The sequence below is a fragment of the Equus przewalskii genome, chromosome 11 (assembly GCF_037783145.1).
Source record: "Equus przewalskii isolate Varuska chromosome 11, EquPr2, whole genome shotgun sequence".
Taxonomy (NCBI): domain Eukaryota; kingdom Metazoa; phylum Chordata; class Mammalia; order Perissodactyla; family Equidae; genus Equus; species Equus przewalskii.
This window is the reverse complement of record NC_091841.1, coordinates 11,408,485-11,434,593: the sequence shown is the minus strand read 5'-3', so window position 1 is coordinate 11,434,593 and position 26,109 is coordinate 11,408,485. Positions and strand designations below refer to the sequence as shown.

Genomic DNA, 26,109 nt, shown 5'->3' with positions numbered 1-26,109 from the left:
AAACATTCATGGGGGTGTATGTGTGTTGAGAATTAGTCTCTACTTTTCACTTTTTTCTCCTTAGATTTTGGGCTAAGGTGACACCGGCGGGAAAGGTCGACCGTCTTGCCCAGCAGTAAGATCACGGAAACCTGACCTGACTCGACTGCCACCTTCAGTCGGCAAGAAGAACTACACACACAGAAAATGCCTCACTCTTAGTTACCATGGTGATGTTAGTTCACCACATTTTATCTGTGTAAAAATTTCAGGCAACACAACAGTATGGAGAAGTTTTGTCAAGAAAGAGGTAAAACTTCACGTTTTTTGGTTGCTGGTGCAAAGTAATGTTAGCTTTGGTTAAAGATGGTGATTGGAAGCGAAAGCCTTTGAAAAATTGAAAACAAGCAAGGATGCAATGTCAACCCATCCATTGGAGAAATCTCCTAATATCCTCTTTGCACTATACCAAAGACTTTCCCCTTAGCTAACATGGGGCGGTTCAGTCTTCCTGACTCAGTTTACTAGTGAGAGGAAAGTGGTTTAACAAAATCCCACAGAACAGCCAAAGCCAGGAAACGTTAGCATACCAGCTTGGAGAGAGGAGTGATACACAGGATCCTACAGAAATTGAGGATTTGCACAGAAGTACCAAGACAAGATTCCACCTAGAAAATGGAAGGTGGTGACAAAATTAACCCATATGATTAATTGGCACCGGGGAGAGGCATAGGCCACTAAGCTAAGACAAGAGAGGAGTTACAACTTTATGCAGTGACTTAAAAGTTAAATACTGCTGGGAGACTCTACACACTGAAGCTGGGAGGAGGCTGAGGTCTTCGGGAAACTGCAACTGAAGGCAAGACTTACTTCCTCACCCCCTTCCTTCCTTGCCAGGATCAGAAAGTCAAAGAAGGTGAAGAGGCTAACAGCGCTGATTTACAAAGACAGCGAGGAGGAACTAAGTCTGTCTGCGCCAATTCTGGACGTCTGGCTGGGGCGACAGGACCCAGACAACCACCTCAGGAAATGAGTAAATGAAAAGGGGACGTCGTGGAATTATTTAGCCCTAGAACCACGCTGCCTGGACCGGGGTAGGGGGGGGATGGGGCAGTGGAGCAAGAAGAAAAATCTCGGAAAAGGAATTTTGACAGTGAGAATGCTAGTTAAGATACAGCACTCCCGGCCCCCTGATGTCTCTTGTTTGGTGTCAATAAAGACCTAGAGGATTATGCATTAGCAAGCCTTGCGAATTCGAAGACATCAATAAAGTCTGGACTCGGGGCCGGTAGGGGGGCCGGGGTCACGTCCAGGCGACTTGGGTCAGCCCGGGTGCTCCTCTCTGGCATAGGGCTAGCGTGAGCGGGATCCGAGAGTTGCCACTAGGATAATTTTTTTTTAAGTTAGGGACATCAGAGCAGTAGTAATGGGGGCAGGGAGGGGGGCTCTCTGGAGGGCTAGGAATGTGGGGGCGGCCCGAAGGGGAGCCGGGCGAGCGCGGGAGGCGCGGGCGGGTGGGGGCCGGGGGCCGGGGGGCGGGGGCCGAGGGCGGGAAGGGGCCGGGCCGGCGCTGGGGGCGGGACCAGGCGCGGTGGCGGTGGCAGGGGCTGCGGCGCGGGGGGCGGGGCGGCCGGGCCCGGGACACCCCCTCCAGGTCCCCTGGCAGGGCGGCTTCGGCTCCGGCAGCACTGGAGGCAGCAGCGGCCGGAGGGCGAGTTGCGGGGCGCGTCCCGCCGCCGGGGACCGGGAGGCTTCCCCTCGGGGACCCTCGGCCGACTGCCTCCGCCGCGCCGTCCCGCGGGAGCCGGCGGGACCCCCGGCCGGCAGGGAGCGCCGGCGGCGGCCGCGGCACCATGAGGCGGCCGTGGGGCGCGCTGCTGCTTGGCGCCCTGCTCTGCGCACACGGTAAGCGGCGCCGCCGGAAAGTTTGTCCCGGGTCCGGCCGCTGCAGGACTCGCCTCCCGAGAGCCGGACGGCGCAGGCTGGGGCCTGAGACCCCTCGCCCGCACCCCGAGCAGTAGCCCCGAGATTGCATGCCAGGGAGGGGCGCGGGAGCTCCCCCAGCGCCTTGAGTCCGAGAGGGGGCAGCGGTGGCGGAGCTCCCCCGGGCTCGGGTGTGGGTCTGGCTGGGGGACGATCCGAGGCGCGCGCTCGCCTTCCCTCGCTGCTCTTTGAAGAGCTGGGGACTGCTTCCCTTTCAGGTTAAGACAGAGTCTCTGTGTCCTTGGTGCGCGTGAATGTGCCCGAAGAAAGGGAGGCGGGGAAGGATGGTCGCTAAACCATAAATTGTAAATAGCCCTCCTTCCACGGGCTGGGCGTCTCGGGCGAATTGCAGAGAGGGGCTCCCGGGGAATCTGAATGCTTGGGCTCTGGAGATTTCTCTACCCGAGGAACGGTTCCTCGGATCCAGACCTTGCTCCCACTGAGGGTCTTTGGGCACTGCTTGCTCGCAGCATCTCCCCTTAGTGGTGTTTTGGGTTCCCTCTCCTGGCTGCAACCAATCAGCTTCGTGCCCTGGATCCTTCTCGGAGCGGGGGAGGGGGGAACTGGGTTGGAAAAGGGGCAGAGGAGGGACAGAGGGAAGAAACTGCTGGAAGGCTCCCGCGGATCTGTCCCGGCCGGGGTTGAGGGGCGGGGGGCGGGCAGCGCCTGAGCAGGCAGGCTCCCGGCCCGCGCGGTGGCCCTCGGGGGAGCCAGACGGATGGCCGCAGGACTGCTGCTTCATCTGCTCCTTATTAATAACTTGTTTGGTGCCCGTATGCAACTGTTGTGTGTGATTAGGGCTCCAGCGGAATCTGTTTCTCCTCAGCCGCCTGGGACGGTGGGTGCACCCCGTGATTTAGCAGCTGCCTCTCGTTTGTGCCCAAGGATCAGAGAACTTTGATCTCTGAACCCCAACCCTCTTCACCCACCGCTATTCAACCGCGGGGGAGATCCCAATCTTCCCATTCTCCCCGCAGCCCGGATGGGCGGGTGGGGTTCGGAATGGAGGAGTCTGCAGACCCCGGCCTCGCCCCGGGTCTTTCTTTAACGTAGGGAGCTCGTGTGGAAACTGTCAGTGTAGATTTCGGAACTTGCCTGGCAGGGCGTGGAGATGCCTGGGCGCTTGTTTTAAGGATTGGTTTACCTCCCAAATCCAAAACAGAGCTCTCGTGTCCGTCGTTTAAACTACCCGTGGGTTTTAAATGACTTTTTCCAAGCCCCCTCTAACGCCGACTGAGCTCTTTCTCTCCTCTCCGAGTAGTAGCCTGGCCGACCCACGTTCCTCTTCGCACTGTGCTCTCCCCCTCCCGGGCTCTCCTAGAAGGTTATTTGTAGCCTCTTTGGCGTGTCGGGACAGCGGCCCTACTGGGGTAGGAATGTAGCTGCTCTTCCCACCACATGGGCCCCTTAAAGGGACAGCTATGCTTTTTGGGGGGTTTCCCCCTTCGGGCTGCAAGGGAAGGAGATGGAACTTTCCTCTCGGCCCCCTGGAGGAAGTTTTGAAAAAGATCAAGGGAAATGGCACGACACTGGGGGAAAAAAAAAAAAAAAAGGACTAAAACGGATACCAACAAAGCCAGAGAGGAGGTTGTCGCCTTCTGCCCTAGGGAAAGGGGAGCTGGAAGGTTCCGGACTCAAACAGGCCAAGAGGATTTTATTGCTCCGGAGCTGTCAAAACTGCATACACTCCATCCGCATCAAGAATGGGGATAGAAAATTGTGTATATTTAATGATTCACGGGAAAAGGATGGGAGGGTTCTTGGTAACTCTTTTGGGTTCTTTTTAAGGACAAAAAGTTTAATAGAAACTTCTAAGCATGGGGGGCTTTCTGTGCGCATGCGTAAGGAGACGCGCGAAGAGCTAAACTTTGCCTAGCCTGACACTGAGCCATCCTGGGAGGACTGGAGGGGACAGATTCATGGTTCACTGGAGAGAGTGAGAAGTTGCTCAATCAAAAATATCACCACGAGGGTCCCTGACACTGTGTTCCAGGGGCTCAGGGAGAAGACAGCGTGTCACAGTAGATCAGTTAGGCAGATCTGACCTCAGCTAGGAGTGAATTCCAGACATTAAAATTTAAGTGCTTATTGGGTTTCTGCTAGTCCTTTGGACTTTTCCTAGAGCCTGTGTGTGTGGCTGAGCCTACATAACACTCCTCCCTTAAAGATTTTTGGAAGGAAATTTGATTGCTGATAACAGCCCTGCGTATCCTCCTGAGGGTTGAGGTGAGGCCTCTGACAATCTAGCACCATTTGAAGAGTAGAAACCATGTTTGTCTCTGAGGTTTCTTCCAGATAAGCAAAGAGTTGAAAATTCTGCCCAGGAGTGCTTAGGTAGATAGAAGGTTGTTTTTGAGGATGAATGCAAAAGAGTAGAGCTGAGAGTGGTCTGCTTTCCATCTGACTCTTGTCATGCTGCTTGACCTTGTCCTTGATCTTATTGGACTTGGAAAGATGCTTGGCTTGTCACTGATTTTGGATTTCCTCTTATGTCCCCTGTTGAATATCAGATAACATCTTTGGGACTGGCACATGGTATTAAGAATGACAGGTGCAAGGGAACCAAGTCTGGCTGTATCTGACAGAGCACGTTGGCATGTCCATCTTCTGGGCCAGCAAAGAAGACAGGAGGTCACAGAGGACAGAGTGGTTTATAGATCTTTGCTCACTCTTTCTACTGATTGACTGCTAAGCTTGATCCTTAAGGAGAAGGAAAATGGGTGGGATTTGGCTATGTTGCTTTTCCATTGAAGAGAAGATCAATACTAGGAGCTTCCTGAATAGGAACAGAATTTGGGGGACTACTTTAAGAAGTAGTCTTCTCTTTTTTTATGATTGGGCACATCTCCTAATTATGAACAGTTCCATGCCCTTGGTCGACTGGGTCTGTTAGCCTGTTCCAGCCTAGTCTCCACATTCCTTGATGAAACTTATCCACAAGTTTTGTCAGTTGCCCGGGCATGGGGCATCTGGGCCCCAGACTGCGTCTGGATTGCCAGCTCATCTTCAGCATCGGAAGCCCTTCTCCCCTTTTCAGCTCAGTAGTATAGGATTCAGTGTCCCAGGAAAGACTTCACGCTGACTGTTTGGCTGGCAGAGTCCGGGTTGGGTCCTATAAATAGCTGTGCTGGATGCCTGTGCTTGCTGCTCTCCCTTCAGCTTAGAGCTGGCAGGGTCAGTTTCTTTCTCCCCAGTATACTCAGGAGCATTCCCAGAACTGGGTTCTGCACCCATTCATTTGTTCATTCATTCAGCAAACACACATTTGTCAAGCACTAATCTAATCGCCGTGTACATAGCTCAGTGATTAAGAAGCACAGGTAGACCTGGGTTTGAATCTTGGCTGCGGCACTTCTTTGTGACTCTGTGCAAAGTATTTAATCTTCCTCAACTTCAGGGTTCTTATCTGTAAACGGGAGACGTGGAGTAGTAATAAATTATCACGTGAGAATATTGTAAAAATTAAATGAGATCATAGTACGTTCAAACCATTCAACGCAGAGCCTGACAACTACCGTGTTACAGTAGGCTTGGATAAACGTTAGCTGCTTGTTAGCAAGCTTGCCTAAGTGCATTAGAGATGGTGCTTGCCTTTGGACCGTGGGAGCCAGGTAAACAAATCCGCATACTACAGCATCATGTGCTGAAATGGAGACTCCGCCCTTCATTCATTTCAGCTGGTTTTTGCTTTTCTCTTTTAAAGATCTTGTCCCTTCTTTCTCCCCTTGAAAACTTAGTGAAACCTAACCGTGGTTCCTTCCTGTCCACACTTCCAGTAGAGAGATCTGTTAAGCTATACCGTGAGTCTAGGGAGCCCACCCTGCCTTAGCTCTCCTGGGAGAGGTCCTGGGAGATGGGGCTTTCCTCTGAGAGCTTCGCTGTTAAAAGCCCTGTGGTCAGGGATGCAGCCAAGCATCTCACTCTGAGGTTGCTGTGACCCGGGGTGAGAGGTGCTGGCTGAGGTCTCTTATAGCTGGAACAGTTTAGAATTCCAAGCTCTCCCTCCCACTGGCCTGGGAAAGGAGTCAGGCCCCCGAGCTCATAAGGTAGTAATTGCCGCAATTTGGGGGCTGGGCTCTTGCGGGCCGCCTTCCTTCATGACTACCGTCCTCCATCAGGAATCCTGTCAGTGTGCCGGGATAATTGATGTGGGTCTCAAGCCCACGACTCGCCCCCAGCCCCCAGCTCCTCCACCCCAAAGTTTGACCCCTGTTGTCTCTTTGTTTCTTCCTTTTAAGTTGGTGCTAGTGATGTGATGTTTGGGGGGCTGCGGAAAGTTGACCGTAACCAAGAGCAGCCTTTGAAAAGAGCTGATTCTCTAGCTTTCCTGGTGGTTGTTTGACTCCACTTTCTGCTCTGCATTTTTGATTTAGCAAGAAGCAAACATCCTAGGTGCCCTTGGGCACCTCTTACGCCCTTGTGAGCAAACTTCATTCTTTTCCTGCACGTAGGCATTCCCATCCTTGCTCACAGCTGAGTGGATTGACTGTAAGCTTTGCTAATGCCCTGCTTCTCTGCTCATTCAGGTTAGAGTGAGGAGAGGAAGGGCGCTGCCTGAGACCCAGCTGGGGAAAGCCTTGCTGGGACTTGCTGCAAGCCCTGACTTGGCCAACGGGAGCTCCCCCCTCACCTCTGCGCAGAGCCGAGGATCAGAGCTGCGAGCAAAGCCGGAAACAAAAGACTGGGAGCAAACCTCCCATCTGGCTGAGAGGCAGCGACACAAAGGTGCTGCTGCATAATTTATCACCGGAGGTTTTCTGGGGCCAGGGAGCTCCTGGCTCCAGGCAGTGCCTTTTTGCGGGAGAGGGACCCTCCCCTCGTCTGGGTGTAGGGCCAGGCAGGTACAGAGCGGGGTAGTGGGAGAGACACCTGATGAGCATGTGAAATAAAAAAGCTTCGAGGTTCTAAGTGCCTCCAGTGATCTCTCCAAGCTCAGCAGCTCCATTTCCTGCCAGGCCTACGGGGCGGGGCGGGGCAGGGGGGTGGGGTGGGGTGGGATGGGGGTGAGGAGCGCTCTAAATGTTCCCTTCGTTGGCCCCAGCCTTGGGAGCCCGACTGCCACCACCTTTCAGGCATAGATGAGGCAGGAGGTAGTCTCTCTGTTGGGGTGACAACAGATTCTGGAAACCAAATACAGATGCAGTGTATAATATCCATAAGCCTAACAAATAAGAAAGGGAAGTCCCTTTCTCCTCTTTCCACTCCCCTCCCTCCCCATCCCACGCAGTTTAAACAAGAAGTTGCAGCTACAGGTTCAGAGAGAGAGTGAAAGCGAATGGCTCTAAAATATATTTCCCCGACACGCGAATTTCTGCTCTTCTAAGAGTGATCTCTGGCGACCCATTTTTGCACCAGAAACTGGTGGGACATGTGGTCTAAAAAATACAAATGTCCTTCTGGGGCAGTTAACATTTTTAAATCTTTTCCTGCAACCCCGGCACCGTAAGTGTTTAGTGTGTATTATCACTCCTCGCCGTGTCTTTATGAGGTAGGTACCGTTAGGCTCCTGTCTTACGGATGGAAACTAAGGCTCAGAGAGCAGTTTGCTGTCACGCAGCTAGTGAGTTACTGACCCAGGATTGGAACCCAGAGCCTAAGCTGTTAACGCTCTAACCGTGTTACTTCTTAGAACAGAGTATTTTATCCAAGCTTTACCTGAAGGTTTAGGTTGGGACTATCTGTCTTTTATCTTGGATTGACTTCTCCTCTCTGTTCTCAGTGCTGATCTTCTCAGGGAATCCCAGTGCATAAAGAATTACTTTTCAGGTGTTTTTTGTTGGAAGGAAGCTTAAAAAAGGTCCCGGAAGGGGTGATGTGGTTTGTTGCTGCCTGAAGCTGTATGTTACTGTTAGGGCCTTGTGTTTTGAGAGGTAGGGGAAGAGGAGAGCAGTATTCTAAGCAGCCCCGCACAGAGCACAGCCACATTCCAGCCCTGCTGGGTTTGGGAGATCTGTTGACTGAGCTCCTGGGCAGCGTAAGTCAGACTTTCAATGACCTGTATGGAGACAGCCAGGTATCACAGCTACATTACTGGGTGGAGAGAGGACATATTCAGATGAAGATGATGGGGTTAATAAAAAGAACAACGACAAAAATAATAGCTGCTTACTATGTATTTCATATGTATTATTTCATTTAAATCTCCCAGCAACCCTATGCCCTATGTGAAATAGGTACTGTTATTGCCTCCATCTTACAAAAGAGGGAACTAATCCGTTTCTGAATCACTCTGTAATTTAGGTTCTGAAGGCTCTTATCTGGGTTTTTTTTTCCTTTTTTTTGTGAGGAAGATTGGCCCTGAGCTAACATCTGTGCTAATCTTCCTCTATTTTATGTGAGACGCCTCCACAGCGTGGGTTGACAGGCAGGGCTAGGTCTGCACGTGGGATCCAAACCTGCGAAGCCTGGGCCACCAAAGGGGAATGCGCAAACTTAACCATTGCGCCACTGGGACAGCCCAAGAAGGCTCTTTTCTATACTTGCTTCCTAGGAACTGGTGATGATATATTAGGCAAGGATAAAGGGTACTCTATGCCTCCAGCTCCTCCAGAGAAAGGCAGGAAAGCAGGACTCTTGCCACGCTACTTTCCATCCCTTCCTTTCCATCTCTTCCTGTGGTCATTCACGTCACCAGCTTAACCCATGGCACTGCAGCTTGGCACACAGTAGGGCTTTTAGACATCTCAAGCCCTGAAATAGCAGGGCTTAATCATGGGGGCCCTGAATAAGACAGTTCTGGGGGGAGCCAAATTCTGTAATACTGTTAGCAGGAGCTGTTGTTTATTGAGAGCTCCATATGTGCCAGAAATTGTGCTGAATGCTTTTTACGAATTAACTAATTTAGTTCTCATAACATCCAGATGAGGTAAGGGCTCTTATTATCCCAATTTTTTCTGATGAGAAACTAAGGTATAAAGAGATTAAATAACATGCCCAAAGTCAGACAGCCAGGAATTAGCTAAGTTTTGTGACCGTCTTCTTAACATTGTGCTCTTCTGCCTCGTAACTTTGGAGGCTGACCATGAAGAACTTCTTTTCTGTGTTTAAGAGTACCAAAAGAGGGCTGCACTTGCTGGGACCAGTAATCCTGTGTCTAGTAGTGTCCCTTTGGAGAGGGCCCACTAGGAAAAGACTTCACCAGGTAGATTTTCAAACCGGGTAAGGCTGGCCTCTAGGAATCCAGGGACAGAAAGAAGTAGAGTCGTTGCATGTCACAGCAAGTGAAAGGAACTCTCGGAAGAGAAGGGAGTGAACTTAACCTGGATAGGACTAGGAAGCCACCTTAAAAAGAAGATTCCTGTTTTCTCGAGTACAGATTAGATAGGAAATAACAATTTTTCTTTCTAATATTCTGGACCTCTCTTTTCCTTTGACTCCAACTCTCACAAGACTCTAGAGGAATATATCATTCAGTCATTTTACAAACTTATGTTGATCATCTGCTCCATACCAAGCATTGAACTGTGCACTGTGAATACAAATAGAAAGCCCTGTATCATGTAATTCCAAATGCCAAGAGGCTTAGGGTCCAGTAAGTGACAATGATCCTGCAGTGGACTAAATGCCATCATAAGAGGAGGCATGATGGGCCTCTGGGGCACAGAGCAGGGGCTTTCAACTCCGCCAGGCTGCGAGGGTCCAGGTGGGACAGCATCAGGAAAGGGTTCACTTCCTGGCCTCCTTCTGCTGCCAACCATTTACCTTTTTTGGTATTAGTTCTGATGTTTTCTATGCAAGCTCTGTCCTCTCAAATGGTGGCTATTTATAGGCACCCAGATCCCTCCAGATTCCAGGTGTCTCCTGGATGAAGTTAGATCCATTTCTATGTGGCTCCTTGTGCCACTCCTTTCAGTTATGTCAGTTTTGTCTTGCTACTGGGGCATCCCATCTAGTGAGAGACACTTACTGAGTAGGCTGTGCGAGGAGCTGAAATCAGTCGATTGGTCCCTTGAATAGCCTAGATGTAGTTTAGGGTCATTTTACATAACTTATTCTCATTAAATAAGGTTTATATCCTTACCATTACCACCTGTGGACAGGAGGAAAGAGGAGAGCTTTAGTATAAGAAAAACATCCTGGGACCGGCCCCTGGTATAGTGGTTAAGTTCAGCATGCTCTGCTTTGGCAGCCCGTGTTCGGATCCTGGGTGCAGACCTACACCACTCATCAAGCCATGCTGTGGCAGTGACCCACATAGAAAGTAGAGGAAAATTGACACAGACGTTAACTCAGGCGTAATCTTCCTCAAGCCAAAAAAAAAAAAAAAGGATTGACAGTGTATGCTAGCTTAGGGGAAATCTTCCTCAGCAAAAAGAAAAAAAAGAAAAACATCCTTTGCTTATATGAGTGATGATTCTTCCTGTTCCCATTCTCATCCCTTTCACACTGGGGTAGCTGTCATATTCCAGCACTCACAGGACACTCCTTCAGCCATCTCATTTCCGGTTCAACTTGAAAAAGCTGCTCTGTAGCTGTGTATAGTCACTGTCCACCTTGGGCCTCCAAGTGACAGGTGTGGCCCCGTTTCAGCTGAGCGTTCTCTGGGATGGTGGAAAACAGTGCCTCTCTAACTCGAGTGTGCGTCCGTGTCGCCTGGGAAGCTTATTGAAAGTCCAGATTCTGAGATGGCATTAGAAAAAGAATACTTGGTCTAAAGGTCAAAATGGACCTGCCATCCCGGCTCTCCTACTTACCCCATGACCTTGGCCAAAGCAGATGACCTTACCTATTAAATGGGCACTACGGTAACTACTCAGGGTTGTTGTAATGATTAAATGAGAATGCAAATGTGTATGTAAAAGCAGCTTGCAAACCGTAAAGAGAAGCTGCAGAATATAATTGTCATCAGAAGCCCTGTCCATTTCTGGACCAACACAACACTGAGACACTGGTTTAAAGGACGGGAGCTCCAGACTGTCCCACTTCACCACTTTACCCTAGGGCGAGGGAAAGTGGTCTTTAGCCTTAGCGGTAACCGGAAGGAGAGGTCACTGCCTGAGATTTGTAAACTCACTGTGTATTTGCTAATCAATAGTGCATAAAGGAGAGAGACCCAGAAGTTCTCGTGTTGTAAATTCCCCTTTCTGACCTCAGGGTTTTGGAAATTCTCATAGTAGTAATACTGTTTATTGGGAGGCAGGATAATGAAGTGATTAAGAGCAGAGGCTCTGGGATCGACCTGCCTACATGTGAATGCCCGCTCCAAACCTTAGTATCTGGGTGACCTGTCGACAGACTTCCCCTCTCTGTCTCAGTGTCCCCAACTATAAAGTGGTGATAATGAGAACAGTGCCACCTCCCAGGGTTGTTGAGAGCATTCAATGATGGAGCACATGAAAAGCACTTAGGAAAGAATTTGGAGGGTACCTGGTAGGTGCTCAGTAAATGACGGTTGTAGTATTATGAAGATTTGCTGTGTGCCAGCCCTGTGCTAAACAGTTTATATGAATTATTTAATTTAATCTTTACAAAATCCTTTGTGGTAGCACTATTATTATTATTCCCATTTTATGGATGAGGAAACTGAGGCTCAGAGACATTAATTAACTTACTCAAACTTGTAGAGTTAGTGGTAGAACCAGGATTTGAACTCATCTCTCTGAGTCCAGAATCTGTGCTCTCTACCACCATGGTACACTGTCTGGTATACCGGGTGGATGTTTTCCTTCTTTCCTTCAAAAGAAAGCAGTGAGAAATTGGTAAGGTGGCTGAGGCGAGGGAGGTAAGATGCAGGTGGTGACAGTTTGATTAACCTCTCAGGAAGACCCTATGAGTGCATTGACATGTAACCCCAAAACTTGATGACTTGATGATTAGGGATGGCAAACCCTTTGGGGAGAGATCTTTTCCTTGTTGAATTGCGTTAGGTCAAAAGGCCCAAGCCCCTGGAGGCCCAGGGAGCTTGCAAGTGTGGCTGGCAAATAGCTTTCAAGGCCAGTAGCATAGCTGAGTATTCTAACTTAGCATTTCTTAAAATGAAGACTGTGTTTTGCCACCCGCAGTCATTTGTTTCCTTTCTTCACTCACCATTCTTTTAGTTAAAAAGGGTTAAAAGCTGTCCTTTATGATCACAGCCAGGACTTGAGTGAAAAGGCAGAATTCCACCTCCGGGGATCCCAGAGGGGCAACAGTTGTCCCGAAGAGCTGGCTTTTTGGAGTATAATGTGTCTGTTTACTGTATGAAAGCCCCAGCCAGGGTTTGCCCGCCAGTGGCTGCCTGACCTTCACACGCTGACGTTCAGACGTTGCTCTGACATCCAGGAAGTCATGACTCTTCATTCGCCTGCAAAGAACTTGATGCCCACCCGATGGAATGCTTTGTTCCTGAAGTCCGCACAGGGAAATCAAGACTTCTTTTATCACTCAGCCAAAGGCGGGGGTGGAGCCCTAAAAGAACCCCAGAAAAACACAGGACTGAAGGCTCCTCTTTACCTTCAGCGTTCCTTTTGACTTTCGTGTTGTGCCAGGCTACTACTGTCCTTGCTCTCCCAGTCCTGGTACTCGGCTTCTTAAATTCAAGGCCCTTGGGAAGAATTTAGCCCCTGCATCCCTACACCTGCACACTCTCATCCTGCATTGGTTGAGCATCTTTGGTGTGCCAAGGCACGAGGCTAGCTTCTTTCAATTTATCCTGTGGTCTTTTACAAATGAAGAAACTGAGGCTTGGGGAGCTCTGTGACTCGCACGGGGTCGCACAGCTGGTCACTGGAACCCGGGTCTGTCTGCTCCAGATCCCGTGCTTTTTCCTCTCCCCCTTCCCCCCAACTTCCCCCTTCTTTCTCTCTATTCTCCTTACGCTCTTTACCCTGAACTCCTCATTGGTGCTGCCCTACTCCCCGCTGTGTGTGGCTAGCAGAGTTTCTCAACCTCTATTGACATTTTGTGCTGGATGATTTCTTTGTTGTGGCAGCCTTTCCTGTACATTGAAGGATATTTGGCAGCATCCCTGGCTTCTGTGCCCTAGATGCCAGAAGTACCGCCAATCATGGCAACCAAAAATGTCATCACACACTTCCATATGCCCCCTGGGGGGAAACATCATCCCTGGTTGAGAACCACTGAGTTAGCTCTATCCTCTGTCTTTACCATCCTCCCCATGAAGGGGATCTGCATGTTGGAGAGCCCCACCATATGGAGCCCTCTGGAATACTTAGTCTTTGCTGTTTCCTCAGCCAGAGTTCCCGAAAGTAGTGCCTATAGCTGTGATGAGCTGGTCATACTACGAAAGTTCCTCAGGCTTTGGTGCCCAGAGTCTGGGTGAAAAAAGCCCCATCCTTTCTCAGTGCTCTCGGAACAGGCCAAGAGGATGGTGCTGGGGCTAGGGCAGCTGGGTCTTCAGTGCTTCCCTGGGGAAGGGTCCACTGTCCTACACTGGCAGAGAGACAGGAGCGCTGCGCTGGGAGTAAGGCCTTCCTGTGAGGTATAGGGATGCTGCACCTCTCAAACGGATTCCTTTGGCTTCCGCAGGAAATCCTGCATCTTTTCTAGGGCAGCTGATTCCCTTAGCATGTGGAGGGGGAGGGCAGGCCTTAGTTGAGGATCTGGCAAAAGCTGTGGCCTTTAGCTCCAGAAATGTACATCTTGCCTGTCGTTTCAGGGGTTCACAGATCCCCATGCCATCCATCCATCATCTACAGGTTAGGAACCCCTGCCTTTTACTCATACTGACCCTTGGGGCTGAAGTGGAGATGCAGGGGTCTTGGGCTCTCTCTTTGCTTTTGGAGAGGATGGCACCCTTTCATTCTGGGACCTAAGCCCTAAGCCCTAAGCCAGGCCTAGTAATCTAATGGGAGGTGAGGATGTCCATCAAGGAGATGAGCCAAGAGAGAGAAGCTGGGCTCGGGGAAATAGTACAGGAAGAGGGCTAGTAATTTAGGAGCTGGCTCCTTCCCTGGTCCAGACCAGCCTGAGGGCAGGGCCCAGCCGAGGGGAGGAAGGGGAGAAGAAAGCTGGGGGGAGCGATGAGCGGTGGCCCCCTTCTTTCCCAGCTGCAGCGGCCCAGCGGGTTAGATGAATGCTGGGAGGGGGGAGAGTGACCCTGGCAGAACCCTTTGTTCCAGCTGAGGCTGGAGCGGGGGCACCGAGCCATTCACACGCCATCCCAGGGCATCCTGCTGGGCACGCTGGGGAGGGGGCACAGCAGCCGGTCATGGGACTTGGCCAGGCAGATAGCTGGATGCTCAATAGGGAAGCCCAGCTGCGTGCTGCCGAGGCTGGGGGAGGGGCTGCTTCTGCCGTCCTTCCTCCAGGCTGCGGCCTGTCCCACAGACAGGAAGGCCCTGACTGGTCCCAGTCACTCTGCCCTGTAGTGGCCTGGTTCCCTCCCTCAGGCCCCACTCCTCCTTAGCCACTGTCCTCAAGAGTGAGTTCTGCCTGGGGAACTCACAGCAGCCGGTCCTGCTTCCTGCTCCGCTGTGTGGACCCTTTATCCCTAAAGGGGCTCCAGCATTTCAATTCCACCCTTATTTCTTGCCCTCCCCAGCCAACATCCCAAGGCCAAGTCCTGGATATGGGCAAAAACATCTGCATCTCAACCTAGGTTTGGAGGAAGGATATGGAGGCCTCTCTGTATCACGCCTTCTGTCCCCTGCTCCCCTTCTTCAAGAGCACCAACCGTCCAGGTGGCATCATTTGTCTCTGGGCCTTTGGGGGTGCTCTGCAAAAAAGCCCTGTTATAGAGGTGGGCACCTGGACTATTTGTGAGCCCCAAATCAGAGGGTATCTCCTTGTCCATTTGTGCCTTGGAGGAGGCGGAAGGTGCAATTGCATTGTCTGCATCTCCCTGTAGTGTCACAATGGCTCCCTGGGTGACAGTGCCCCTACACCTGGCTCCTCTACCTTGCCGCCTAGAATGGGCTTTGGTTGGGCAGGAGCTGAGCCCTCACTGGTTCCTCTTACCTCCGCCCAGGCCTAGCCAGCAGCCCTCAGTGTGCTTGTGGGCGGAACCACTTCACGTGTGCCGTGAGTGCCCTTGGCGAGTGTACTTGCATCCCCGCCCAGTGGCAGTGTGATGGAGACAACGACTGCGGGGACCACAGCGATGAGGATGGATGTAGTAAGAACCTTGCTTCCCCGTGGGGCGGTGGGAAGTGGTAGAAGAGGGACTTGGGGGCGAGGGAGCAACGACAAGTCTGACGGAGCGCTCTGTGCATCAGGTGTGTCAGACTCAGAGCGCTGGACTCTTGCGAGCGTGACACATACTGACAGATGGGTGTTTTTCACAATATGCTTGGCTTCAACCCTCCTGTGTATATTTCCATGCGTATATGTCCAATAAAACAAACTTGGAAACACGTATAGAAGAAAACACCCTTGAAACTACAGATAGTCTCTTTAAATAGATCTCTCTATATTTATGTGAATATGCGTTTGTGTATTTGTGCTGCATATTTCTGCTTTTTTAATGTGCATTAATACATGGATGCAGATTATTTATGTGTTTCTTACACTGTTATTCCGTGTAATCACACCATTTTAAATAACGTAAACGTGGTAAGAAATCTAATATTCTCTTCAAATCTCCCTTTTCCCCTAGTGTAGTAACATATGCACAATGGGCTAGGGTGTCCTGTCTTGGACACATCAGAGCTGAGCCCGTTGTCTGGGTTTAGGGGTGCAACCGCCAACCTGCAGACCTGTGTCTGGAGGTGGCTAATTAGTCTGATAAGAATGAAGCTACAACCTGGACCTTATTAACCCTAACCAGTTCCGCTAATTGTGATGATGGTAAATGGCTCACTTTCATGTGCATTATCTCCAAAGACTCCTGTGAGTCAGTGTAATTATCCCCGTTGTACGATCGAAGAAGCTACAGCTCAGAGAGGGTAACTGACTTGCTCAGTGTGATAAGTAAATGAGTTCTTGAACTGGAAATTGAGCCCATGAGTGTCAATCATCATTAAAAGAAGAGGTAAAGAAAAAATACGCTTCTTACTCTTACTCATGTTTTTCTTACTGCTTTCTTGGTGGTTTTGAGTTTGTTGGGCTGTTCTGCCCTGAGGACCCCACACCACCATTCCTTTCTAATATTCTCACATTTTCTGCTCAGCTTCTCCATCAGCTGGGGGCAGGCCTAGGAGGCTGTGAGGAAGGGCTGTCATTCAGATAGGGAGACTGGAACAAGGGGTATTGGGAGAGAATTTCTGGCCTCGTTGAGCCTGCCTGAGTAAGTTTACCAGCCTGATCCCCTTTTCCTTTCTTTTCCTGGGACCCAGTGTTGCCCACCTGCTCCCCTCTTGACTTTCACTGTGACAATGGCAAGTGCATCCGCCGCTCCTGGGTTTGCGACGGGGACAACGACTGTGAGGACGACTCAGATGAGCAGGACTGTCGTGAGTGCTAGCAGGGCCAGGCGGGCTCCATCAGGCTCTGTTGGGCAAAGATTTTCAATCAGAAAATGATGCCCCAGGCCCACGTCAGCCCTGGGGTCTTCAGCTCTTTGTCCTGTCCTTTCACCTCCTCTCTCGGTCAGATAAGCCCCTGAAAGACAGCCACCTGCTTTGAATCTCTGCTCTGCAAGGCTTTCTTTTGGGCTTCCAGGCACTGGCCCCCACTGCCTGTAGCAGCCTGACTGCTCTGTGCCCACAGCCCCTCGGGAGTGTGAAGAGGATGAGTTCCCCTGCCAGAATGGCTACTGCATCCGGAGCCTGTGGCATTGTGATGGTGACAATGATTGTGGCGACAACAGCGATGAGCAGTGTGGTGAGTGGTGCTCTGGGGAGGCCGGCAGGAGGGCTGGTGGCTGGTCTCGCCGTGGGGGAAAAGCCCAGCAATGGCTCCAGCGCTGCCCAGGTGTCTGGAGCAGCTGGAGGAAGGTAGGAGGGGAACCCCAGGACAGGAGGCTGAGGCCCAGGCTCTCCAGGGCCTGGGCTTTCTCCAGAGAGTCTGCACCGAGTGTGGTGTCTTGCAGGGCCTGGGTCAGACCCCCAGGGGCAGTGAGGGCAGGAGGCAGGGAGGAGTGTGGGAGGAGGGTTGCCTGTAGGGCTCCTTCAGGATTGCTGTCCCATTGTCCCCTCCAGACATGCGCAAGTGCTCTGACAAGGAATTCCGCTGCAGTGACGGGAGCTGCATTGCTGAGCACTGGTACTGCGATGGTGACACCGACTGCAAAGATGGCTCTGATGAGGAGAACTGTCGTGAGTGGCCCCAGAACTCAGGCTTTTGGGCTAGGATGGGGCAGAGGGCTCCATCCCATGGACTGAGGGCCAGGCCGAGGAGTGCATGGACAGTGGGCAAGGAGAGCAGGTTCTGAAGAAGCAGCTCCTGGGGCCAGCCTGGTGGTGTAGTGGTTAAGTTTGTGCACTCCACTTTGGTGGCCTGGGACTCATGGATTCAGATCCTGGACCTACACGCCACTCATAAAGCCACGCTGTGACAGCATCCCACATACGAAATATAGAGGAAGATTGGCACAGGTGTTGGCTCAGAGACTATCTTCCTCACACACACAATAAAGCAGTAGCTCCTCCTAGGCTGAGTAGGGTGGGGGCAGCTTCCCCAGGTGAGAAGGGAGATCTGCCTTTGTTCTGCCAGAATGTGGGCGTCTCTAAGGGCTGTCTCAAATGAAACCTGGTTACTTTGCCTGAGCATCTTGCCCCTTGGAGGAGGCAGGGCCCCTCGCCTCTGTCCAGGCCTGAGCGTAGGCCCTTCCCCACCCCTGCCTTCCTTCCAGCCTCTGCGGTGCCAGCGCCCCCCTGCAACCTGGAGGAGTTCCAGTGTGCCTACGGCCGCTGCATCCTCGATATCTACCACTGTGATGGCGATGATGACTGCGGAGACTGGTCAGACGAGTCCGACTGCTGTGAGTGCTCTGGCCAGCTGGGTGGAGGAGGAGGGGAGGCCCAGCTGGGAGGAGCTCCTGGGAGGGCAAGGCACAGGTGCCAACTGGGGCAGGAGGCGAGGGGAGGAGTTTCTGAAATTTTTGGTCCCTTTTGGGCAGAGATGGAGGAGCTGGGGTGCTGGGACTGTGGTTTCTGGTCTGCCGTGGCACCCTGTCTGCATACACTGGCTGGAGACAGATGTCTGTTGTGTTTTCCCAGCCTCCCACCAGCCCTGCCGCTCTGGGGAGTTCATGTGTGACAGTGGCCTGTGCATCAACGCTGGCTGGCGCTGTGATGGCGATGCAGACTGTGATGACCAATCTGATGAGCGCAACTGCAGTGAGTGGGGGACGGTGCCAAAGGTCTGGGCCGGAAGTAGGGAAGGAGGCTGTGGAGCCAAAAAGGCCGCCACTGATACAGACTGCACACAAATTGGACATGACCTCTGTGAACAGTGGTGTCGGTTGGGCACTGCACGGAGGCACTATGTCCAAAGGGATGCCAGTCACACAATGAACTTACGTGTTCTATAATTATATAGATTTATATATTCATCACGGCAGTTTTCCAGCAGATGGCAGTAAAGTGTCTTGAAAAAGGGCACCTTTTTTTGATTCACACAAAGATGCCATACACACCAACTGAGCCACTGGTGTCGAGAAGAGGGCATGGATGCTGGCAGAGAGTGCAGTTTTGGGTGGCAGGGTGGAGTTTCGGGCTGTAGTGGGGCCAGCCTTTCATTTGACCTTTGCTTTGCGCAGCCACCTCCATGTGCACAGCAGAACAGTTCCGCTGTCGGTCCGGCCGCTGCGTCCGCCTGTCCTGGCGCTGCGATGGTGAGGATGATTGTGCAGACAACAGCGATGAAGAGAACTGTGAGAACACAGGTAGAGTCTCCCAGGGGTACCCAGGCCCCTTAACCCGTAGTTGGCTTGGAAGATGGGGGTGGAAAGAGGGTGTTACTGCTCCATTCCAGTTGGGTGAAGGTGATGCGTTAGCAAGATCTTGCCTGTGGCCTGGATTTTTCCTGCCCTTCTCGGTTACCAGTGTCAAATCCAGGTGCGTCCGTTGACCTGCAGGCTTATGGCCTGGAATACAGTATCAGGGCTCTGAGTTTCAATTGCTTCTCACGTTCTAACTCACACACAGCCAGTGCCTCTTGCTCTGGCCTGTTGAGCAAGGACTGCTCTCTGTGGCTGACAGCCCCCACGCCCACTCCCCTAGCCACACCGGGTGCCGGACACACGGACGCGCTCTGTCATTCTGTCCCACATCCCTCACCATCTCACTGTGGTGTCCTGGGGAGAAAACGAATGCAGACATTCAGCCAGCCCTGTCTGAGCTGTTTCCTGCCTTGGACCCCAACCTCCCACCTTGAGTCTCATCTGTCTCCAGCTCGCCCTAGAAAATGACAGACTCCCATCCTTTTGTTGACCCAAGCCCTGCCCTGCTGTGACTTGCCTCTCCCTCCCTTCCCCGCTTCCCTCCCTCCCTCTCTAGGAAGCCCCCAGTGTGCCTCGGACCAGTTCCTGTGTTGGAACGGGCGCTGCATCGGGCAGAGGAAGTTGTGCAATGGGGTCAATGACTGTGGTGACAACAGCGATGAGAGCCCACAGCAGAACTGCCGTGAGTGTCCCCAGTGGGCGGGCCTCGCCCATGGTTTGTGGCTGAACCCCACCCATAAGGTTCAAAGAGAACCCTCCCTGGGGACTCTTGCAGCCTCGGGAGCTGTTCTTCGTGGTCCAGGTGGAATGCCAAGTTGGCTGTCTGGGGGAGGATTCTGGGCTCAACTCCCATCTCTGGCTTGGCTGGCACAGGGCCCCGGACGGGTGAGGAGAGCTGCAATGTTAACAACGGTGGCTGCGCCCAGAAGTGCCAGATGGTGCGGGGGACAGTGCAGTGTACCTGCCACACCGGCTACCGGCTCACAGAGGATGGTCACATGTGCCAGGGTGAGCTAGGGCCTGATATGGAGCAGGGCTGGGATGCTGGGCGGGGCAGCAGACAGGCAGCTGTGTTTCCCATTGATCACGCATTTGACAGACGTGACCTCATTTCATCATCACACTAACTCTAGGGAGTGGGGATCCTCCTTCCCATTTCACAGATGGGGAAACTGAAGCTCAGAGAGGCTAAGTAACTTACTGAAGGCCACAGAGCTGGTGAGTAGCAGAGCTGGGATTCCAGCCCAGGTCTGCGTGATCTCGAAGCCTTTAACCGCTTGTTAAATAGCCTTCCCACTAGGCCTGGGAAATAGATGGATATGTGGGCAGGAAAGCAGCTAGTCAGCCAGGGAGTCTGGGTGGGAGGATGGCAGAAGACACGTTCCTGACCCTGTCCGGTCCTCACAGATGTGAATGAATGTGCTGAGGAGGGGTATTGCAGCCAGGGCTGCACCAACAGCGAAGGGGCTTTCCAGTGCTGGTGTGAGGCGGGCTACGAACTGCGGCCTGACCGGCGCAGCTGCAAGGCTTTGGGTAAGGGCTGTCGGCATTTGGCTGGGTGGGCAGAGGGCCGGGCGTGGAGACAGCCAGGTGCTCCAGGATTCAGGGATTTGCTGAGAGGTGGAGAGACTTCTATCGCAGCAAGATGGAGCTACGAGGTGCATTCTGGGCCCCAAGAAAAGCTCTGCTGGGGCGGAGTGGGGGTGTTGATTCTGGAGGCTCCCACTAGCAGGGATGCTGACAGCTCGAGGCGTGCCCTAGTGGGCAAGGGGTCCCATGTGTCAGCTGAGTTGGCTCGGAGTGCATGCTGATGGGGCAGCTCTGGAGGTCGGTGGGGGCCCCATTTCTATGCCATGTCCCAGGGCCGGAGCCTGTGCTACTGTTCGCCAATCGCATCGACATCCGGCAGGTGCTGCCGCACCGCTCCGAGTACACGCTGCTGCTCAACAACCTGGAGAACGCCATCGCCCTCGATTTCCATCACCGGCGCGAGCTCGTCTTCTGGTCAGACGTCACGCTGGACCGGATCCTCCGTGCCAACCTCAATGGCAGCAACGTGGAGGAGGTTGTGTCTACGGGGCTGGAGAGCCCAGGTAGGGAACAAGGCCCCGTGGGGCAGGAGAGGGCCACACCATGTGCAAAACAGCCTTGGAAGGAACAGGCTGGTGGCTTGCAAACCCTAGGCAGCGGAACATCTTCCGGTGAAATCTTGGATGGCTTTAATGCAGAAGACATTTGTTAGTATACATTAACTTCATAGGTTTGGGTCTGTAACATTTGCTCGTTTTGAGCCCTATCAGAATAATGAGACCGTTTTGATGAATGTAATCATTTGAAATCAGCCCTTTATGGATGATAGTTACAGTTCTTGATCAGGCCTGTGCATCCAGTTTAATTCTGAATTTCGTTTTGATTGCTACGCATTAAGAATATCCTGATCAACCAAGATAAATATATCCAATGTTTACGGATTCAAAAAACAACAGCTCACTTTGCAATCTCGGGCCGTTCTACAGGCAGGTGAAGTGAGTTAGAATTTGGTATCGAGCACGTTTGACTCAGAAGCTTACAGAACTTCTGGAGTGCCTCTGCAAAACCCTAAGGCCACAATTTGCAAACCCCTGAGCTGGTGCAGTTGGAGACCCTGGGTGTGGGTGAGGGAGCCAGAATTCAGGGAGTGGAAAATGGTTGGCTGTGAGGAGGAAATGCATGACCTTGCACGGTTACTTGACTTTGCTGTGCCTCAGTTTCTTCCTCTTCACGGGGATTATAGTACCTAGCTCAGAGTTGTTCTGACGATTGAGTGAGTTAATATATGCAAAATGGTTCAAACAGTGCCTGGCCCGAGAAGCTGCTTCATGGCTGAGTTTGTGCTTGTTACTATGGCACAGAGGAGCCTGGGCTGAATGCCTGACACTCTTCCACTGCTTCTTTTCCCCAGGGGGCCTGGCTGTGGATTGGGTCCACGACAAACTCTACTGGACCGACTCAGGGACGTCCAGGATTGAAGTGGCCAACCTGGATGGGGCCCACCGGAAGGTGCTGCTTTGGCAGAACCTCGAGAAGCCCCGGGCCATTGCCTTACACCCCATGGAGGGGTGAGTGAGTTGTGTCTCAAGCTCCCAAATCCCTCTTGCCACCTCTAGGGACAGTTCCCGGGCCACCTGGGCCAGGCTTTATTAGGGAGACATCCTCACAGTGTGCTTTTAACAGTGTGGGCTCTGCACCCATATACACCTAGATTTGAGTCTCGGCTTTGCAGTAGCTGGCTGTGTGGCCGTGGCCTTGGCCTAGTTAATCTCTCTGCCTCCATTTACTCATTTCTAAATTGGTGATAAGAAACATACCTACCTCTGAGCTGTGTGAAAATGAAATGAGACGATGCGTTTTCAGTGGCATAATACACATTAGATAAGTTGTAGATGATTAGTATTTTTATTATTAGCTCATAGGGTAATATGATAATATTGATAGTAATAATTTTTATTGCCAAAAATTAACTTTTTATTATTAGAAGAAAAGTCTCCTGAAATGGAAGTGTTTAGCCTCTGACTATTTAAAATTCAGTCAATTGAGGGGGGTATCCTCTAAGATGCTGAGTTGTAGGTTAGCTGTTTTAGAAACACAGTGTGTGTGTGTGTGTGTGTGTGTGTGTGTGTGAAAATACAAAAGGCAGTGGCAGAGATTGGGACAAAGAAGACAGTGCCCATCCTAACTAATATTACACTTTATTGGCAATTTCACGAGGGTCGGAATTTTTGTCCGTTTTGTTCCCTGCTGCATTCCCAATGCCTGAGATAGTGCCCTGCCCATAGCAGATACTCCAAAAAAAAAAAAAAAAAGTGTTAAATGAATAAATGCCCTGTGTAGAGACGTTTAAAAAACACTCTGTGGGGGGCTGGCCCCGTGGCCGAGTGGTTGAGTTCACGCGCTCCGCTGCAGGCGGCCCAGTGTTTCGTTGGTTCAAATCCTGGGCGCGGACATGGCACTGCTCATCAAACCACGCTGAGGCGGTGTCCCACATGCCACAACTGGAAGGACCCACAACTAAGAATATACAACTATGTACCGGGGGGCTTTGGGGAGAAAAAGGAAAAAAAATAAAATCTTTAAAAAAAAAAACCACTCTGTGGACCAAAGAGAATGTGTCTCCTACCAGTTGGAGTCCCCTGGGTTAAATGGATGAAAGCTCCTTGCCTGATTACTGTCCTGGTTACATGCCCGCCCTCTGCTGCCTGCCTCTCAGTTTCCTTTCCTCTCTTTCTAGTACCATTTACTGGACAGACTGGGGCAACACCCCCCGCATCGAGGCCTCCAGCATGGATGGCTCTGGGCGCCGCATCATCGCCGATACCCATCTCTTTTGGCCCAATGGCCTCACTATCGACTATGCTGGGCGCCGTATGTACTGGGTGGATGCTAAGCACCACGTCATCGAGAGGGCCAATCTGGATGGGAGTCACCGCAAGGCTGTCATTAGCCAGGGTGAGGCGCTTCCTCCACTCTCCTCCATCTCTCATCCTCTCTCTTCCCCATCCCGGCCCCCAGGAGCCTTGGCAAAGGGCGAGATTTGTACAGTTGCCAGGCCTGGGCCTAGGAGCCATGGTAGGGTGTGTCTGGACTGAGGTCGTCTTGGACTTTCCCCAGGCCTACCACACCCCTTTGCCATCACGGTGTTTGAAGACAGCCTGTACTGGACGGACTGGCACACCAAGAGCATCAACAGTGCTAACAAATTTACTGGCAAGAACCAGGAGATCATTCGCAACAAACTCCACTTCCCCATGGACATCCACACCTTGCACCCCCAGCGCCAGCCTGCAGGTAAAAAACTGCCCACCGGGTAAACCTCTGGTGCCGCTGAGACTTCAGCACCTGTCACAGTTGCTATTGTGTCTCCCTGGGAAATTTGAGATTAGCACTGCCGTGGGCTAGTTCCACCCTCTGCTGGACATTTAGGGTGCTACAACATCGAGACTCAGGAAGGACTCAGCCAGCTTCACTGTTCCCATCTAATTCATGCAGACATTTATAGGGCATCTTCTATGTGTGAGGTATTCACTGTGCTTGCAGTTGGGGGAGTTATAAAAAAGTCATACGACATAGTTCCTCCCTCCAGGGAGCTCACACCCTAGCCAGACCTCTACACACTAGCCTTGGGACCGCCTCTGCCAACCTTCGGTCTTAACTGACTCTGGGCTCTTTGAGCAGGGAAAAACCGCTGTGGGGACAACAACGGAGGCTGCACCCACCTGTGTCTGCCCAGTGGCCACAACTACACCTGTGCCTGCCCCACTGGCTTCCGCAAGATCAGCAGCCATGCCTGTGCCCAGAGTAAGTGGGTCTGGGGCGCCTGCCTCAGTGGACGTGCCTTGAGAGGTGGGGTGGAAGGAAAAAGGGATAGGAGTTCGGGGGATTTCCTGTTGTGGGGAAGAGCCAGGCTCCTAGAGTAGCCCCTGGAGAGGAAGATCTTAAGAGGCTGAGGGCTCTGATGTCAAAGCTGAGGGCTGAGGGCCCAGCAATAGATGCTGAAGGCTCAGTGACACACACAATGGAGTATGAACACCAGCAGCCAGGCTTGTGTATATTTCACCAGGTAGGATGCTTTATCTCTAGGCAATAAGAAGGTTCCAGACCCTTCTAGAAAGCAGGGGACTGGTTTCCTACCTCTTTACCTTTAGCCTCACCCTGTTAAAACTTTCTTTCAGCCCCTAAACCAGAGAGCCAAGATTAGGACTTCTGATGGTACTCTGTTTACGTAGGCCCTGGATAAACGTGTGCTTGATGAGTGAAAGATAATGGGAGTCCCTGCTTGCTCCCTGAATGGCTCCTTGGGCTTCTTTTGAGCTCCTGCAGGGGCGTTGTGTTGAGAGGGTGGCCTTGTCTAGCTCAGAGCCACAGGTGACTTTTCCTAACGATAGTCCAGAGAGGAGTGATCGAGCCATACGGCATGGCCAGGCCTAGGGTAATTCCTCACCCATCAGCAGCTGCTGTCATTTACCACCGGGTACCCACTGACCCTCTTATCTCTGGTTAAAATAAATTTCTCTTAGGATGTGGATCCTTTCCAGAGAATGAGATTAGGGAAAATATCTGGAGGAATATTAGGAGAAAATATTCGCAGTATCATTCATCACACATTGAGAACCTCATTCCGCTGAATTCTTTTGTGCCCAGCCCTCCGCATATTATCTTAATGAGATGCAAGGAGATTCTGCTTAAGGGTTTCCCTGGGCTTAAAAGAAGACAGTTGGTAAAGTTGGGCAGAAAGTGTCTTTCCAGGCAGAAAAGTATACTGGGAAGTAGACTCGAATAGGGGCACAAAATGGAGAAGAGCCACCTAAGAAGATGTGTAGGGGACTGGCCAGACATCTCTCTCTGGAGTCAGACCTGAGTTCAAGTCCCTGCTCTGGTGCTTTGTAGCCTGGGATCCTGGGCCAGTTACTTGGCGCCTGTTGGCCTCAGGATAGCTCATCCAGAAAATGAGGATAAGGATAACATGAACCACAGGGCATCATTACAAGCATAAAGGAGACAAAAGCACCAAGCTCAGTGCCTGGTGAGGAGTAAGTGCTCCGTAAATGGTCGTTATTGGCTAAAGCTGTGGAGAGAAGCGCTAGAGGAAGGGATCTAGATGACCGAGTGGAGCAGCGGAAGCCCTGAAGCAGACGTGGAAGTCAGAGGGGCAGCGTGGGGTTGACGGGTTCTAGCCAGTGCACTAGAGGAGGCTGAGTGAAGTAAGAGAGAGAAGTTGAGATGAAGCTGACAGACCCTTACGCGGGATGCACTTCTGGGCCCCAGGTAGAGTCTCTTTCCATTTGATCCTAAAGTCTGATTCTGCCAGCACGGGCTGCCCAGTGCCCAGAGGGGGCCTGAGGTGTGACAGTAGGGGACGGAGGGCCCCAGATCCCAGGAAGTATGATTGAACCAGATGTCACACAGGTGAGCATCTGTGTCTGTCACTGTTACTGGATTTAGAGCATTAAAAGAAGACCCCTTTCGGCCTTTGATCAGGTCTTGACAAGTTCCTGCTTTTTGCCCGAAGGATGGACATCCGTCGGATCAGCTTCGACACAGAGGACCTGTCCGATGATGTCATCCCACTGGCTGACGTGCGCAGTGCTGTGGCCCTTGACTGGGACTCCCGGGATGACCACGTGTACTGGACAGATGTCAGCACTGACACCATCAGCAGGGCCAAGTGGGATGGAACAGGACAGGAGGTAGGGCCCAGCATGGGCCCAGGCCCTTGGGGAGGGCAGAGATTGAGGGGTAGAATATACCCTCGCCTGGGGAAGGGCTTCCCATACCTTTGCCAGCCTGAGGATTGGTGGAGTTTGGGCCCCAGAGCTGGGGTGCAAGTCCAGTTGGTGATACAGCTTTGC

The 26,109-nt window shown here is 51.9% G+C and overlaps 1 protein-coding gene and 1 long non-coding RNA gene across 2 annotated transcripts in view; one reads left to right on the top strand and one right to left on the bottom strand.

The window, feature by feature from the left end:
- The first annotated feature begins 1,665 nt into the window (after positions 1-1,665).
- Positions 1,666-26,109, top strand: part of LRP4 (LDL receptor related protein 4) — a 48,201-nt gene continuing 23,757 nt past the window's right edge. The window contains exons 1-17 of the mRNA XM_008543145.2: positions 1,666-1,884; positions 14,870-15,016; positions 16,176-16,292; positions 16,549-16,662; positions 16,980-17,096; positions 17,633-17,761; positions 18,000-18,119; positions 18,542-18,667; positions 19,281-19,406; positions 19,598-19,732; positions 20,132-20,257; positions 20,587-20,817; positions 21,666-21,822; positions 22,992-23,209; positions 23,372-23,548; positions 23,936-24,058; positions 25,739-25,947. Of these exons, the coding sequence (XP_008541367.2) occupies positions 1,833-1,884; positions 14,870-15,016; positions 16,176-16,292; positions 16,549-16,662; positions 16,980-17,096; positions 17,633-17,761; positions 18,000-18,119; positions 18,542-18,667; positions 19,281-19,406; positions 19,598-19,732; positions 20,132-20,257; positions 20,587-20,817; positions 21,666-21,822; positions 22,992-23,209; positions 23,372-23,548; positions 23,936-24,058; positions 25,739-25,947 (2,424 nt within the window). The 5' untranslated portion in view covers positions 1,666-1,832. The remainder of the gene's footprint in view (positions 1,885-14,869; positions 15,017-16,175; positions 16,293-16,548; positions 16,663-16,979; positions 17,097-17,632; positions 17,762-17,999; positions 18,120-18,541; positions 18,668-19,280; positions 19,407-19,597; positions 19,733-20,131; positions 20,258-20,586; positions 20,818-21,665; positions 21,823-22,991; positions 23,210-23,371; positions 23,549-23,935; positions 24,059-25,738; positions 25,948-26,109) is intronic.
- On the bottom strand, positions 10,782-14,704 carry LOC139074467 (uncharacterized). Its single transcript, XR_011524101.1, has 2 exons — positions 14,497-14,704; positions 10,782-12,348 (listed from the first exon to the last, which is right to left on the bottom strand). It is a non-coding gene; the product is annotated as an uncharacterized lncRNA (long non-coding RNA).